The sequence below is a fragment of the Eucalyptus grandis genome, chromosome 1 (assembly GCF_016545825.1).
Source record: "Eucalyptus grandis isolate ANBG69807.140 chromosome 1, ASM1654582v1, whole genome shotgun sequence".
Classification (NCBI taxonomy): domain Eukaryota; kingdom Viridiplantae; phylum Streptophyta; class Magnoliopsida; order Myrtales; family Myrtaceae; genus Eucalyptus; species Eucalyptus grandis.
In genome coordinates this window covers 44,665,550-44,682,858 of record NC_052612.1, presented here as the reverse complement: position 1 = coordinate 44,682,858, position 17,309 = coordinate 44,665,550, and the positions used below count along the sequence as shown (strand labels likewise).

Here is a 17,309-nt window from a genome sequence, read left to right as displayed (position 1 = left end):
GACCATACATTTCCATGTCGTCGCTGATGCTGACCAGCGTCTTCAACTTGACTCGGAGCGTTCCGTCGACATTAGCACTACCACCACTCCGTCGGAGCTCGAAATCTCTCTCGAGCCGAAGGAGGTTTGCTAGTTCGCGCGACCGGCAGGGAGGGAGAGGATCGCCGTCGATCGCCGTGGCTCCTTTGCGTGATGGCGGTGGGGAGGGAGGAGGTGGAGATAGTGAAGCCGAGGTCGGACAAGAGGGAGTACCGGAGGGTCGTCCTCGAGAACTCTCTCGAGGTCCTCCTCATCAGCGATCCCGACACCGATAAGGTCCGTCCTCTCCCATCGGCCGCGCTCATTCTGTTTAAATTTTTATTTTTTTTGTAATGGTTGATCTGCTGTTCGTCTGTCGGCTCGTCCTGCGAGGAAACGATGCTTTCTGACTCGACTTAATGGATGTGGTATTCGTTGTATTTGGATGCTGCAGTGTGCTGCTTCTATGGATGTCGGCGTCGGCTCCTTCAGCGACCCCGAAGGCCTCGACGGCCTTGCTCATTTTCTCGGTAATAGTTTGTGCTTTTTTTTTCTTTTTTAAATATTATTGAAGGCGTGTGTAGAAACTACAATCTCTGTGAAGCGAGTATTGTTTGCATCTTTGTCGATTTGTGTATGCACGGGGAGAAGAAGAAAGAACAAGAATCTTAAGTCCAGTAAATTTTAGGTCAAAATTGTTGATAGTCTTCACATCATCCAGAAGAGAAATTATATGTTTGAAGGTGAAGAGAACCGCTTATTCACAGCGAAATTCACTACTCACCGATGCATTAGCGACAGATCTGGTAGAAAAAAAGGTGTATAACAAATATAGGTGTTTCCCTTAATGTAGTATCGACATCAAGTTCAAATTGATGCTGATTGTTTTATTGCAAAACCATGTTTCGACAGCTCACACCTTGGATTCTCAATTCACGGCACGAAGCACCCTTGAAAGAAAAGCGAACTGAGATTTTTGGTTTCTTGTTGTTTCAAAAGCTCATCTTCTCATGTTGATTTTACAACACTAGTTCTTTAGGTATAAAACCTTGTTCACCCAAAAACGACATCTTTAGTGACAGATTTTGATCTACGCAATCAACTTATAATACCTTTGTCATTGATCCATCAGCTGTAATTATTTCCCAATCGCCTGAACTAATAAGCTGGCTGCTTGGAGTTTCTCCTTTCTTTTTGGGTTCTAGGGGTCCAAACTGCACCATGCGTGTTGCCTCAAAAGGTGCTTCTTTTTCTATCATATGTATTTGAGTCCTGCCTGCTAATTTTTGATATGTTGTTGCAGAGCACATGCTGTTTTATGCTAGTGAAAAGTATCCAGTGGAGGATGGTTATTCCAAATTCATCACTGAGGTAACTGCTTACATTTTTTCCATGAAGCATCTGGCTTATCCTGTTCATGACCAAGAGTGTTTCATGTGACTGAGATGAGGGGTAGATAGTTGACGTGCCTCCTTTTCCAGTTCCCAGTTCCTTTTGAATTTTCTATGGCAATCAGCATAACAGAACAATTGTTTATAGGTTTCTTTTTCTGACCCCAAATTGTAGCCCGAGGACTATAAAAGAAACTAAAGTCTTTCAGATGCTGGTGCTACAGACCAAAATCTTAAATCAACAAGTCCTATGTACAACTTTAGGATCTTAGAAACAAAGGCGAGATACAATCAGGGCCAGTTGTTGATTTCACTTTCATGACATTATACATGGAATTAGCTCCTTACAATGATAATGCGTTTTCTAGTTGTTTTTCGTTCTGTAAGGTACGTTCTTGCATTGTTTCCCTCTCCTTTTCGGAGTTTAAATCAAGACACTACTTAACTGCCATATGCTGCAATTGCCATGTATCAGTGCTTAATTTTGCCAATAAGTTAATCTCTTTCAGAATAATGAGGAAAAGGATATTGTGCTATGGCAGTCTGTGAGGAATCTGAAATTGTGATCCTGAGAATCAGGAGTTTGTGTTCACTTTTCTTTGGCGTCAACTTTCTTTGGTATCTTAGAAGGACGAGATATCTTAAGCATTCTCTTTCTATTCCCTGTGGATTACCGCATCTTCATCTTCTTCTTGCTTATTATGGTCTGGTGGAATATTTGGTGGCATGGTAGCTTGTTTTCTATATTTGGTTCCTTTATCCACAAATCAACTCCTTCACGTGATATATGCTTTTACATGGCTGAAGTTAGTGAAAATAACTCTCTTCATATTTTATCACACTGATTAGCACGGAGGAAGAATGAATGCCTTTACGGCATCCAAACACACAAACTACTATTTCGATGTTAATGTCGATAGCTTTGAAGAGGCATTGGACAGGTATACAGCGACCTCTCTCTTTTTCTCATTGATAGCTTAAGGAATTTTTGTAGAACTTCTGCAGCTGTCTTGTTTTCTTAACTGTGGAGCAGGTTCGCGCAGTTTTTCATAAAACCCTTGATGTCCCCTGATGCCACCATGAGGGAAATTAGAGCTGTTCATTCTGGTTAGATTGATTATCAGGAACCTTAAGTATTATAATTCTATTCTTCAATGGCTTGTGTCTGCTTAATTCTACAGGATTATTTTCTACGAAGGCTTATTGTTAGCCTTTTCTTCATGCAGAGAACCAGATGAACTTATTAGTTGATTACTGGCGCACAAACCAGGTAGGAGTTAAACGACTGATGACAGAATTGACCATGACTTTGACTGTCATCTATCTGCCACTGAATATGAACTTTGAGGATAAGGTCTCCTGACCGTAGCTAAATGCTGGAGATAATGGTATCCTGAACAATCAGGATAAGGCCATTTTGTATAGTTTGTTTTATAGGTAAAAGAAAAGATTACTATAGAGCATCAAGGGGGTGTAAACTCATATAGAAAAAGAGTTACAAGATAAATCATCAACAATGTCAATTAAAGCATTTATGTCCAAACATAACTTTCCACTGTACCAAGAGTGCAGGACTTAAACCTGTTAGAACATTTGAATAATAAATCACGCCTTCATCTAATAGCTTAATCTTTTTGAATAGTCAACAGTGGTCCCACAAAATCTCACATGGTCTCGGAGCTAGAGACCTTGAGTTCAAATCTTACCAGGCCCCATTTGCCTCCCCAATTTAATATTTTACACGCTTAGTACTGGGCAGAAAAAAGTCTAGACTAAGCGTGAGGAGGGGAGTGTTAGAATATTTAAATAATAAATCATACATTCATCTAACAATTTAAGCTTTTAGAACAATCGATAGTCGTCCCACAAAATCTCACAAAACCAACTTCCAATAATAACAAAAACAAGTGTCTCCTCTCCCATGAAATCTCTCCAATTCCGCTCTCCCAAATCAACCAAAAAATTGCAAGAGGGATTGAAGAAATCCTCTTTTTCTTAACACAAGTCAAAAGAAGACTTTGCCAAGCCCATTATTCTTGTTCAATAAATCCTCCTATATCCCGAGATATAGTGCACACATAGGTGCCACCCAGATAGTTCTTGTCCATGGACAGTGAAGGAGGATATGTCTCACCGTCTCTACTCTCTTTTGCATAAAAAAGCATCTATTGACAGGCACAATCTCTCTTTAATGCAAAATGTGTAAGGTGAGAATACATTCCCAAGATGCTTGCAAAACAAAAAAATTAACTCTGGTGTGTGCCAACTTTGCAAATTGCTTTCCAAGGAAAAGCCTCCTCGCATGCCACCCACAATCTTGTTTTCCAGCACTATGATAGGACTTTACGGAAAAGATTCCCATCTTTACCACTTCTTCAAGAAAAAGTATCCACAGAAGTGGGAGAAATCTTAGAGTCATACAGAAAATCGAAAAAAACTGACAAAAGCTTCATGAGTTCTCCCATTTAATTATGTCAGCTTTTGTAACTTTTCTGTACAAAATTTATTGTTCTGCAATAAATCACTTTCAATGTGTAAAATGATGATCCTATGCTCTATAGAGTCAGTTATTCTCTCACTCATGCTGGTGCTGACACTGATCCAACTATGCAGCTTCAGAGACACATAAGCGAGGAAAGTCATCCTTATCATAAGTTTAGCACAGGTAAGTGTCTCAGCTTTGTCTGTGACTAAGGCCAAAGAGCATAAACATTCTCCTTTGGTAAACCCCTCATTCTTTGATTTTTTTAACTTTTAGAATAATTCCAGTTTCATTTTATGTTAGTAATTGTAGTCTATTGCAATATATGTATGCTTATAAAAAGCAAGAAGCAAGGTGATTTGTCTTGTTTATACCGTTTCTCATCATTGCAAAAACACATTGCTTCTTGCAATTACAGGAAATTGGGATACCTTGGAGATTGGACCGAGAGCAAAAGGACTAGATATTAGAAATGAGCTCATCCAATTTTACAAGGAGAACTATTCAGCTAATCTCATGCATCTGGTCGTATATTCAAAAGGTTTGTCTCAAACCTAGTTTCTAAATACTGATGACTTATGAAAAAAAGAAATACTGATAACTCAGATAATTCCAACCATATTTTGTACTAACTTCCTTGAGATGTGCAAAAATTTGATAAATCTAAATATTCAGCTAATTTGTATCTCTGATGACAATTGCAGAAAATCCAGATGAAATTTACTCTCTGGTAAAAGACAAGTTCCAAGAAATTCTAAATACTGACAAAAGCCGCTCTCATTTTCCTGGACAACCTTGCAGCACAGAGCATCTACAGGTTTTCACGTCCTTGCCAAGATTGTTGTGTTTAGTCTAAGATTCTACGATTTCCAATTTTTAATTTAAGCGTGGAAAGGGTAAGGCTAATTGAAAGAAATTATGAAGATCTTGATTTCTTAAATTTGATCTCCAGATTCTTGTGAAAGCTGTCCCAATCAAACAAGGTCATAAATTGAGTGTTATCTGGCCAGTGACTCCAGAGATTCAACACTACAAGGAAGGGCCTTGCAGGTATCTTGGTCATCTTATAGGCCATCAAGGAGAAGGGTCTCTCTTTTATGTCTTGAAGACATTGGGTGGGTCTGCACATCTTTCACAAGATTTTGCCCATCAAATTCCCGATCATGGGCATTTGTAATTGTGATGAAAATATGTGAAGAAGAAACATACAAAAAATTTTGACTGATGGTTGCACAAATAGATCAAATAATTTTTGTGAAAAAAAACTTCAAATAGTCAGCAGATCAAATATGGTTTCTTTGACAATGTTAAAGGTAAGTTTTGCATGTTTCGATTTCTTGTGATATATAAAAGTACTGCATTTTTTTTTTAAATGTCTTTCATATACAAGTGCCCTTAGGGGCACTCAATAACAAAAGCCTTTTGCAATTATTTTAGTTTGATGTCCTTTGTTAGGAACTGGAAACAGAATGCACATAGGAGACTCTGATGGTTATATCGTTGGGTTGATCTTTAGGTGCTTTTAACAGTCGACTTTTACTTCCTCACAAGTCACCTTTCCCTTTTATCTGCACCTCCATTTCTCATCTCATTCACATGTTCATATATGAAGAAAATATATAAAACTGGTTTGTAAGTATGTCCATCAGTTTTCTCGCTTCAGAATTTTAAATGGTCAACGCTAGTCCCTGGAAATTTCAAAGTTTCTGCCTGCCCTCTCTCTCTCTCTCTCTCTCTCTCTCTACAGAAGAAATTTCTACTTGCAATTATGCTGGGGTTGCCAACCCAGATAGGAAAGTGCGAGTTGTAGCATTGAGTATAGAAATTGTCTGGTCTTCATATGGAGCTTCCTTGGGTACCATTAATCAAGAAAAGAAAGTGATCTTTTTCTACAGGTTTACAGAGGTGCTACTGTTTCTCTGGAAGTTTTAAGAGATTTTCTTCCTCATAAATAAGAATGACAGCTGAATGTGTGGCAATTTCTGCTTTTCAACAACGGAAAAATCTATTGGCCAAAAGAAAAATGATATAAAAGTCCCCTGCAGAGCTGGAACCTCATTCTCCTCAGTATCTGTCGTGAAATAAAACCACAAAGCTTGTCCACAGCACAGTCCTGATACCACAATAATGTAGTCCAGGTGCAACTAGAGAGCTAGTGCATTCTTCCATCTTGCCGTAAGGATGATAATCTATTGGTAACGTCTAGAGGAAGTCATTAGCACTAATTGCCTCTCCACCCTTTTACTTATTAAAAAAAAAAGAGGCTATGGTTTATCAAGATCTTGTCTCCCTGACATTTTAACCCAAAATCATGTTCTTGAGACTATTCTCTTGAATGTCGTCTTTCCATAAATAATAGAACTGCAGAGCAAGTAAACTAGCTGTAAAATGTTAGTTTATTATTTAGCAACTTGAGACTGTACTCTTGAATGGTGTCCTTCCACAAATAATAGAATTGCAGAGCAAGTAGGATAGCTGGAGCGTGACAGCTTGTTATTTAGCAACGACTATTTGGGGTTCACTATGGTAACATTACAGACTACAGAATTGTAAACTCTTCATGGCACTGAAACTCAATGTTGGATGACCTAGGGCCTCTACTCATGCTTAGTATGGCCAAGGCAGCCTAAGTTTTGGCTTTGAACACCACCCACTTTTATGGTGGAAAAGTTATAGTTTCTCCAGGGTTGGTGGAAGCATTAGAATCTCTTTCTTTTCTCTTTTTCCTTAGAAGAACTTATCTAATTTAACTACATTGCCTGTGAATTGCTCTCCTTCACATAGGTTTTTTACACAAAAGTAGAAAAATTACTAATGCTTTGTCTTCTTGTCATTTTGTGGCTCTGATGCTGCAGGATGGGCTACGAGTTTGTTTGCTGGTGAATGGGAGTCATGTTGGGAATTTGCATTTTTTACAGTGGAAATCGATCTTACTGATGCTGGTCATGGTTAGTTTATTCATATTCTTCATTCTCTCCTATAGGTTTGTCATACGAAACACTCTCTCTCTCTCTCTCTCTCTCTCTCTCTCTCCCCCTCCCTCCCTACCTTGCACACCTGCGCTTGCATGTGCTTTTGATGGATTTGTTGTTTTAGGCATGTGCAGCTGTGCTATCAATTTGCATGAGTCTCCCCCTGCCTGCATCCAGGCTTGCGCCGCCCCTTTCTCATTTGTCACATTCTCAAGTATTCATTTGCGTGATCACAGAGATGATAAGCTTTTCCATTTTCCACGTTGTTTTTAGTAGGTTTTTTTTTTTTAGCATTCATATTTATTAATAGCAATCAGAATATGTTTTTTTTTCATTCATGTTTGTCAACTTTCCTAGTATTTAAGTAGGAGGAATTAGTGATTGCATTGCATTTTGCATACTCGTTAATTGTCCCAGTGACAATTGGAGGTAAAAATTGTGGTGAAAATGATTTTCTGCTTGGGCCAGAAAGAGCTTTAGTTTCGAACTTAATATTTCCTTTTCTGACTTATCTTCTTTTTCACTTTAATTTGGCTTCTCCATTTAGTTCTTGACTGAAACATGGCTATTTCCCAAACTTGATGATACCATGGTTTCATGGTGGAAAATTTGAACTTGATATATTTTTAACGAGTCTATGCCTTAAAATCATGTAATTGTCATTTACCTATGCCTATTGCACTTTAGAAGATGTTTGGCAATTGCTGGTTTGAAATTGTTATATGATGTAGTTGTTTTTCTGCTACTAGATTCTAAAGTTGTCTCATGAGGTCCTCTTATTCCGTAGACTATACTCTACTTATAGGAGCTTTGATTTTTTCTTCTTGCTGCCGTCTAGAAGTACTCTTCTGTCCATTCATCTATGGATTAGTTGGTTTTCAAGGTTAATGAAATTTCGTTGACTTGTTTACAGAACATGTGCAAGATATCGTTGGATTGTTGTTCAAATATATTATTCTCTTACAGCAGTCCGGTGTTTGCAAGTGGATATTTGATGAGGTATTAAAATGAAATATGTGGAAAAGGTTGCTTATTTTATTTTTATTCACTTGGGAAAAGCAAAGATTGACTTCCGATGGCATGCATATGAGCAATTTCTTCTACTGCTATCAGCGGTTGTGTTTATACTCAGTTTTTCAACTGGCATCTCGTTCTCTTATCTGCATATAGAAAAATATTGAAAACCATATAAGGGCATCACCTATTTGTTATTGGTCATTCTTCTTGTTCATAAATGTATAGTACGTTGAACAACTATAGTAGTTTTGGCGATTGCACACAAACAGATTTAGACAGATACCGGCACAATATGGTTCTGTATTCTTCCAAGTCATTTTAAATATATCATTATGCTGAGAAATAGTCATGAGCTAATTGGTCCATTTGTTTATACTTCATTGAGATATGCTACAAGAATGTCAGGCAGGTAAATCCACTACATGCTATCTTTTTTATATCGATACCCGCATCTATGAGTTAATGAAAGTGGTTATCACTAGCAGATGTTTGGGCTGCATGGCATCGTTCATGTGCAAGATAACCAATTAATTTATTTTTCATTGACACGCTTTAGTGTCATTTTTTTGATTGGGTTGCACATAATAATTTCTATGAATGCCACACTAATTTAATGCATCTTGGTTCATGATGTTTTCGAAGTTTTCTTGATTTTCAAGCTGCATTTCATTGGATAGTTGTTCACTCTAGATTTTGTTTTTGTAAATATATACTTTCCTCAAAACTTATCCATTCTTGGATGTGTTGATGAAGCTCTCAGCCTTGTGCGAGACTAAGTTCCATTATCAAGACAAAATCCCTCCCATTCATTACGTAGTCCGTGTCGCATCCAATATGGAGGTAAGTCAAGCATTTCCTCAGATCTCCCTTTTGCCTTTTTTTTTTTTTTTTAATATGTGGGTGGTGCCTAAGTGTTATTAAGGGCTGCGTAGAATTCTTTTGACGTGGAAATTAACTTTACATTAATTTATTGATATCACTGAAGTAAATCTGTAACTAGGAGCTCGTTTGGTTTTAATTAAAAAAGCAAAAGTGGATTTCCTTTCCAAATGCAAGAAAGGAAAAGATACTTAAGTTTTATGAAAGATTATATTTGAATTTACATGTCAATATTTGTATGTTTTGAAAGGTTTTAAGTGTTCCACATTGAACAATGGCTTATAAGGGTGCATCAATGAAAGGATCTTTAAAATGCTTTGAAAATATTATCTTACATGGATTTCCATGGGGGCAGCTTCAGCCACAACTTAAAACATGCACCTGTCCCTGAATGCTGTAGAGTGGTCGCACTCTTGCAAAGTGCTAGTTGTTCAGGTCGAATTGATTCTCAAGAGTTCGAAGGCCATAAACAGCATGACAAGTACCTGCAAAGCTCATCTATCTAGGATCAACATCTTCAGATGTTTGTCATCAGTTCTTGGGGTTAGAGTAAATGAAATTCAGATGAGATGTAAATATTTGATTCTTTTAAGTACTCCATTTTTCAGTAAGAACTTGCGCTTAGGGAGACTCCTCTCCTTTTGCGTTTAATGCACACCATCCCTGATTGAATTGAAATCATTGCGATTATGAGTACCATCTAATTTAACAATTTTTTGCTGGACCTTAGATATATCCACAAGAGGATTGGATCGTGGGATCCTCTTTGCCTTGTGAATTCAATCCTGGCACTATTCAAATGGTGCTGGATAAGCTCTCTCCAGACAATGTCCGGTGAGTCTATTATTACTAAGAGAGTATTAAAATCATGCCTTGAAGGATTATCAAATGACCGATGTTTATAATGATTATTTCATTGTTCCTTTCCCGGTTGCCGCATTGCAAGTGCATTGAAGGTTTATCAAAGACAATTTAGTTCACTGGGCCTCTGTATGGATGTCAAAACTGCATAGGAATACCAGAGGGTCAGTTTAACTTGGTTTCTCGACCTGTCCGAACTCTTTGATCCTTTATGGTTTGGAGGATTTAGTTGGCGTGTACCTCAATAAAACGTGACCACAATATTTTTATTCTTCTGCATTGTGTTATTTTGGTATTTATATTATTATTTTAGTTTTAGGTATATTTATTTATTCAAAACACTAAAAAAAATTGTCGGGTTTTGGGTTCTCATATACTTAATTGGGATGAGTTGGGAAACTCCTATCAGAAAACATGTTTTAGAGGACTAATCAGGTTCATGGTCTTTATGGGGTCGACCATTCCAAACCCACCTCACTGCCATTTCAACACTTGCAAGAAGTGGAAAAAGGCGGTAATAACACACACTTTCACATGTATTCACCTGTCCAGACACACCCCTTCATGCTGGCACCATATTGTCTGTATAGAGGCAATCAAACTAGGAAAAGTCATCTGCAATGATTTTCTATGGCCAATCTGCATGGATTTGACAATAAGGATATTCATGCACAGGTTACACCAAAGTCAAACTTGAGAAAGCTCTTTCAATGTTGAGTTTTTCTATAACATGTCTTTAATGCAAACAACTGGAGAAAACAGTTGCCAAACTGCCATTTCATTACCAATGTAATTTAACCAATTCCACTTTCCAGCTTGTTTGATGAACATCAAATCCAGAATGTCCTAATAAAATCATAACTAATCCAAGATAGTTACCATCCCTATTTGCCAGAAATAAGTCATGCTGTTCATAATTATTGCTAACATATGCAATATAAAAAATTCTCTACAGTGATTGTATTGTGACTATCTTTTCTTTCGCAAATTGGAATGCTTTATATGTCAATATAATCCTAAATAGGAATGAATATTTTATCAAACAGAATCTTTTGGGAGTCCAAGAGTTTTGAAGGATTAACTGACATGGTGGAACCATGGTATGGAACAGCATATTCTATGAACAAAATCTCCACATCTACTATACAGGTATCCCATCCTTGTTAGTCTTTTCACTGTTTTTTTTTTTTCTAAGTGAGAGGTTTCACAGATGAAGTGGCACATTATGCTTTGATGATTGAATCCTAATCTTCAATTGATTTTGTTTAGTAGTTGGCAAAATTGCAACCCCAAAATGAACATTCATTACCTGAAATATTCAAACATTTTCAGGTCTACAAAAATTGTTCTTTTGGTATTTTGGTGGCGTGATTCTATTAAATACTTGGTGAATCGTATATATATGATGTCTGATAGATAATCACTACTATAGTCCCATCAATTGCTTTTGATAGGTGTACTTCTTCAACTAAAATAATGCAGACCCTCTCAGACCAACTGGGGTGATTGTACTTCTTTCAAAATGTAGTGTGCAGATTTACACTAAAAGAAGGGAGACAAATGAGATTACTGGAGATGGAGCATACAATTTTTTCTTTTGGTGGAGAACAGAAAGAATAATCCTTTATATTGTCTGTATTTGATTTGCAGGAATGGATGTCATCTTCTCCTGATGAAAATTTGCATCTACCAGTACCCAATATATTTATCCCTACCGACTTATCTCTAAATATTTCAGAAGAAAAGGTGTTGTGTACAGTACATTCTGAACTTATCATGTTCATTTTTTAGCTTCTATAGTAACTAATCTTTTGAACAGACCAACTTGCCAATTCTCTTGAGGAAGTCATCGTACTCAACATTGTGGTTCAAGCCTGATACTGCATTCTCCACTCCCAAGGCATATATTAAAATAGATTTCAGCTGCCCCCATGCTAGCAACTCATCTGAAGCTGTAATGCTGACTGATTTGTTTACGCGGTTGTTGATGGATTACTTAAATGAATTTGGTAAGATTCTAAAGTACACTAGACTATATAGGAATATCTCATGCTATGTTTATGTCAGTCTTGATTTTACTGGAGTTATTCCTTTGAAAATGGCATTCAAAGTTCAATGTGATTTTGTATGGAGTGTTCAGTCCCTCTTCTTCTGCAAACCTGTTCTTCTAATTTGTATATTGCCGTGACCATATATGGTTGGTTTTCTACTTAATTTTCTTTTTTGGGTATGTTTCAGCTTATGATGCACGGGTTGCTGGCCTTTATTACAGTGTGCATGACACCAACACAGGTTTTCAGGTTCTTGTCTTTGAAATAAGCTACTTTTAGTTTAGATAAACATAAAAAGACTGGGAAATGCTTTTATGCTTTTCCTTCACTCATTTTTCTGTCCAGAAAAAAGATCTTTAAATATTTTGAAATGGAAATAGAGTGGGCAAGCAATTCTACAGAGTGCCCTAGTCTCTCTTGTGTATGCAGGAGCGGACTTTCTATGTGCTAACCATATGTTTCTGTACTTAGGTCACTGTGGTTGGTTATAGTCACAAGCTAAGGATATTGCTGGAAAAAGTCATCGAGAAAATTGCAACCTTTGAAGTGAGACCTGAGAGATTTGTTGTGATCAAGGTAAACTTTTGCCCTTCCTCTCTCTCACAGAAATATCTGCACCATTCACTTTCTGATTTTGCAAAGTTACTTGTGATTCTCTATTTGGCCATATATGTTACAGGAAGTGGTGACAAAGGATTATCAGAATTTGAAGTTTGAGCAACCATATGAGCAGGCCAAGTCCTATTGTTCACTAATACTGCGAGACAACACCTGGCCCTGGACAGAACAACTCGAAGCTCTTCCCTCAATTAGGGGCGAAGATCTCACCAAATTTTTGCCTCTAATGTTATCGAGGACCTTCCTGGAGTTTTACATAGCTGGTATTTAGTTTACAGCTTCATTTTAAAATTTGCGGTAGATCGCTGCCATCCCCTTTTGAGTTTCGAGTTATATCTGCTACCTCTTTTGTAGGGAATATTGAACGTGGCGAAGCAGAGTCTATAGTTCAGCATATTGAAAATATTCTTTTCCATGGTCCACAGCCAATATGCCAACCTTTATATCCGTCACAACATCTGACAAATAGAGTGGTTAAACTGGGAACTGGATCGAGTCACTTCTACTGTACAAAAGGCCCAAATCCAAGTGATGAGAATTCTGCTCTGGTGCATTATATTCAGGTAGTTCCCCGACTTGATTTGCATATGCAGGTGTGAAATTGTCAGGATGTAACCTGAAAGCTTGGCATATATGTTATCTTTGGAATGAAGATCATTTTGGCTGTTACTGTCCCTGTCGATCTTCACCTATAGAGACTTTAGATTTAGAATTTAATTATGCTTATTCTTGTTCCTATGTCTTGAAGGGAGTGTAAGGCTATATTCTTGTCTTCAGAATGATATAAAATAGCATTTATTGGACACTATGAATTCCTCCTGTTACATCCTCTTTTACACTCCAAAATTTGGTGAATTCAAAAATTAGGAGGTTGTCTTATTTTCACTGCCGTGTGCATATACTCTTGCCTAGTCTGTCCAGTTGAGCGTTTGGTTTTTTTCCATTTACTATTGGTGATTTGAGATTAGCTAGAAGACCAGAAGATGGACTTTCTTTCATTTTTGGTAAGGATGTCATTGGATCTCTTGTTGTCTGGGGCTTGACAAAGGATACATCTGACTATATTATAATTTGATAACTAGTATAATCTGAAAGATCCCATTTTAATACGATATCGACTTGTTTTTTCAAAGTCATTTTAATTCATCTACCTTTCTGTAGTAGCTTATATATTCTTACTCCGAAGTTGTTCTTTGATCTGCTGTTGTCTGTGAGTTGATTTACTTTTGTCATATATTCATATTCCTTTGCCCAAATTCATAAAATGAGAGTATCTAGCTCCCCCTCCCCTCTTCTTCTGGTGTGACTATGGTAATGTTTTGCTCTTTTAATTTTTCAATCTCTTGTTTCTTTGGAAGGGTTTTGATTTGCTATTTGATTGATTATGTAGGTTCACCAGGATGATATCATGATGAATGTAAAGCTTCAGCTTTTTGCTCTAATCGCCAAGCAAGCAGCATTCCACCAGCTTAGATCTGTGGAGCAGCTTGGGTACATAACCAGGCTTATGCACAGGTATTTGAGGCACTCCTTGACCTACAGAGTTTCAATGCATAGTTACTGTTTCTCATTTTTTTTGTCTCCTTCAACAAAGGAATGATTTTGGAATTCATGGACTACAATTCATCATCCAATCCACAGTGAAGGTGACTAGCAACATTTTGTTTGTCTTTTAGGACCAAGGTCATTGCCTCATATTCTAATATGTCCATCTTTTTAGGGGCCTGGTAATATTGATTTGAGAGTTGAGGAATTCCTAAAAATGTTCGAAAGCAAACTATCTCAGATGACAAATGAAGACTTCAAGGTGAGTCAAACAATGCTGGCATTTGGAGGTACATTAATTCAGTGACAACATTCGTTGGTAAAATGACATGGTTGAATAATTGAAAAATTGAGATCCACTAGGAATACATATCAAATGCTAAGATTACCCATTGAATTCTGGTATTAGATCTGTAATTGAAGTACGTGTTCAAGACCCTTGGCATGTGGAAGGTACATTAAGAGTGAAATCTTTGAATGGCGTGGCCACTTTTATGAGCATTCCCTGTTAAGGATATTCTCAACTAAGTAGTGTAGGTGTTCATACTATTACTCTTAAGATGTCAGCTGGCCTTTTCTTCAGTAAGAATCCGCAGCAGTGTTGGATGCGACTGCTGAGTAAGTGTTCATAGAAGGGAAAGTAAGCTGACGTTATCTGTCAGTCTATGGACAAATATTGGTTCCAAGTCTTGTTCATCTACGTCCTGAATGCTTACTATCGAAGGGGTAATAGTGCATGTACCTGGAAAAGATTGCATCAAGAACTTCCTTAGTCCCTCTTCCTGGATAGACTCATGGACTAGTGATGGTGCATGCATCCAAAAAACAGAAATGCATCAAGAATCTTTGGGGATCTTATATGAGAATTACTTGATAGGAAAAATCTCTTGTGATAGTGTTTCATTTTCTGGGGGTAAAAATCACTTCCAAAATTGCTTAATAAGGACTTCCTTTCTTACTGGCTTTCCCAAAATCCATCCCATTTTCAAGATTTGTACTTGAGTGCATTCTTGTGTCAAGGATATTGCAAATTAACTGAGCTATCTTTAGCTAAAAGGTATTCATGGTCATTTTGCTTCCCTATCACATGCAGAGCAATGTGAATGCATTGATCGATATGAAGCTCGAGAAGCACAAGAATCTGAGGGAAGAATGTGCATTCTACTGGAGAGAAATCTCCGATGGAACTCTGAAATTTGATAGGAGAGTAACCTAGGTATGAACCACGACTTGGACTGTAATTGTTCCTTCTGCTTTGACCTTTAAAATGGGTGGAGCTGCCGGCACTAAGGGATAGTAGTTGGAGAAACACAATTGATATAAATGATAGCCTTTGTTTAGGACGAATATCTCGACCAGACTTCAGTAATAAAGTATTAAGTTCTTACAAATGATATGGGAACAGGTAGCAGCGCTGAGACAGCTAACGCAGCAAGAGTTGCTGGATTTCTTCAATGAATATGTAAAAGTTGGCGCAGCTAGAAAGAAGACACTATCCATTCGAGTTTATGGGAGCCTGCACGCATCTGAGTACACGACCGACAAAAACCAACCGGCTCAACCATCCTCAGTTCAAATCGAGGATATCTTCAGTTTTCGAAGATCTCAACCTCTTTATGGCTCATTTAAAGGGGCTTATGGTCGAGTGAAGTTGTAAGGTATCGATACTTGTCTTCCAGATGAAGAAAGTCAGATAATGTTAAGGTTCTCTCTAAACAGCAGTATTTTGGAGTAGAAGGAACGTTGGGAGTATTCTGCAGTAGAAATGGACACTGTTGCAGTCGGAGATCGTCTATGAGCGGGAAGAACTTAAATGTTGTTTATTATTTGCATTTTTTCTTCAATTATAACCTGCATAAGTAAAGAACGAAGTTTGTTCTGTTATTCAGCTCAGCTCTGAAACTTGAAACTTCTACGCAGAAGGCAGCAGAAGTCGGTTGACTTATGTACAATTTCAGGGACTCGGTTGTGCATTGGCGACACCCAAATTGTATAATTATGTCTGATGGACCTTCGCTTTCAATGTCTTTGCCAGCCCTCTCTTGTTTCTTGTGGCGTTTTCCTTGCTAAGGTAAAATGAGATTCCTTGGGTGTGTATGATTTGGTTTTGCTTTTTATATTCATGTTAATGGCGTGACAACATATAAATGCATTTCGTATAATGTGATTCTGATCTTAGTACAACTCCCGATGGTCAATCGATAAAAAGGAAAAACAAAAATAAATGCAAAACTCAGTTTTGAAGCACAAAGGGTAGAGCAAATTATCAAAAAAAGATCGAAACTTATTGCACTTATACCAATTTAGTCTTTGGTCAATTTAGTTTTAAACTTTTTAATGATTTGATAATTTTGGTCAGAAATTGCTGACATTGCTGACATTGATGCCAGCCATCTTTTATAACATGATTGATACTGACATGGATAAAATTTGTAATTCTTTAATGATTTTTTTTTCCTCTTTTTCTTATTCCTTTTGCCAATCCAAGGTCTTAAGGTGGCCGCAGGAGTTGCCTAACCCAAATTTGGAAAGAAGGTCGCGACCCTTACCAGCCAAGTGATTGGCAAGGGCTGCTATGCCCTTTCTGGCCTATTTAAAAATAAAAAAGAAAGAGGGGAAAAAAGAAAAAAAGGAAAATAAATAAATCATTTAAAAATTACAAAAATTGATTACGTCAACGTCAACCATACCATATAAAAAAAATCGGTGTCTACGTCAGTAATATCCAGTTAAAATTAATAAATTATAAAAAAATTTAAAATTAAATTGACTAAAATTTCAACTTGTATAAATAAAAATAGTTTAGAATTTTTTTGATAACCATTGCTAGAATTGGAAAAGGAGAACAGAGAGAAAGCCACTTTCCGATTTAGTCAGCCGAGTACAACGTCCACTAGGCCAAAGACACCAATGGTCATCCCGAAACCCGATTGTCCGTCCTCCACGTCTCTTTGTTCTTCGTTTTTTTTTTTCTTTTAAATTCTGAACGATGGTCGATGTTTTCGATGAGACAGAAAACGAAATGAATCAAATGGGAAGACAAAAATTCTGTTGCCTTAATATTCCACCAAAGAAGTCTTCCTTAACAAGACAAACAATCGCACCACTTCATGAAATCGACTAAACTAGAAGCCGATAAATATGTCAATTCATTATTTATCTTGCAGCAAGAATCCATTTATCTATTCTTATCTTTGAATTATTGCAATAAAAATAATAATTATTATGTCTTTTAGGAGTAAATCTTTCTTTATCATGACACCTCAAAAATATATGTGATGTATAAAATGATACTCAATCTTTTTAAGTTTCAACCGTAGTATTTATAGACTCTTCTGAAGCAATTGAAGGTATCAATTTGCTTGTCATTTTGACATTAAGTTCAATTTTACCTCTTACTCTTCATGAATTGTGTGGCTATATGTGCATGCTCATAGTAGTGGGGCTCATGTGCATGCACGTTGTTCTGTGTACC

At 37.2% G+C, this 17,309-nt stretch overlaps 2 protein-coding genes across 3 annotated transcripts in view; both read left to right on the top strand.

Annotated features, from left to right (window-relative positions):
• The window catches only part of LOC120285897 (insulin-degrading enzyme-like 1, peroxisomal), a 33,439-nt gene extending 17,567 nt beyond the window's left edge, over positions 1-15,872 (top strand). The window contains exon 26 of the mRNA XM_039315288.1: positions 15,240-15,872. Within this exon, the coding sequence (XP_039171222.1) occupies positions 15,240-15,491 (252 nt within the window). The 3' untranslated portion in view covers positions 15,492-15,872. The remainder of the gene's footprint in view (positions 1-15,239) is intronic.
• Positions 34-15,365, top strand: LOC120285916 (insulin-degrading enzyme-like 1, peroxisomal). Of its 2 annotated transcripts, XM_010058817.3 has the most exons (26): positions 38-315; positions 473-548; positions 1,322-1,389; positions 2,259-2,350; positions 2,443-2,516; positions 2,636-2,679; positions 4,023-4,074; positions 4,310-4,432; positions 4,596-4,708; positions 4,844-5,006; positions 6,747-6,839; positions 7,777-7,862; positions 8,634-8,720; positions 9,490-9,593; positions 10,667-10,769; positions 11,271-11,366; positions 11,440-11,629; positions 11,859-11,920; positions 12,143-12,247; positions 12,351-12,552; positions 12,644-12,852; positions 13,680-13,804; positions 13,884-13,935; positions 14,010-14,096; positions 14,928-15,050; positions 15,240-15,365. In XM_010058817.3, the coding sequence occupies exons 1-25, from the start codon at positions 193-195 to the stop codon at positions 15,048-15,050; spliced, it is 2,652 nt and encodes an 883-aa protein (XP_010057119.2). In that variant the 5' UTR covers positions 38-192; the 3' UTR covers positions 15,240-15,365. The 2 variants fall into 2 exon arrangements, 1 of the variants encoding a protein (XP_010057119.2); XR_005552085.1 differs by lacking the exons at positions 13,884-13,935; positions 14,010-14,096; positions 14,928-15,050; positions 15,240-15,365 and having other exon boundaries at positions 34-315; positions 12,715-12,852.
• Positions 15,873-17,309: the final 1,437 nt, after the last annotated feature.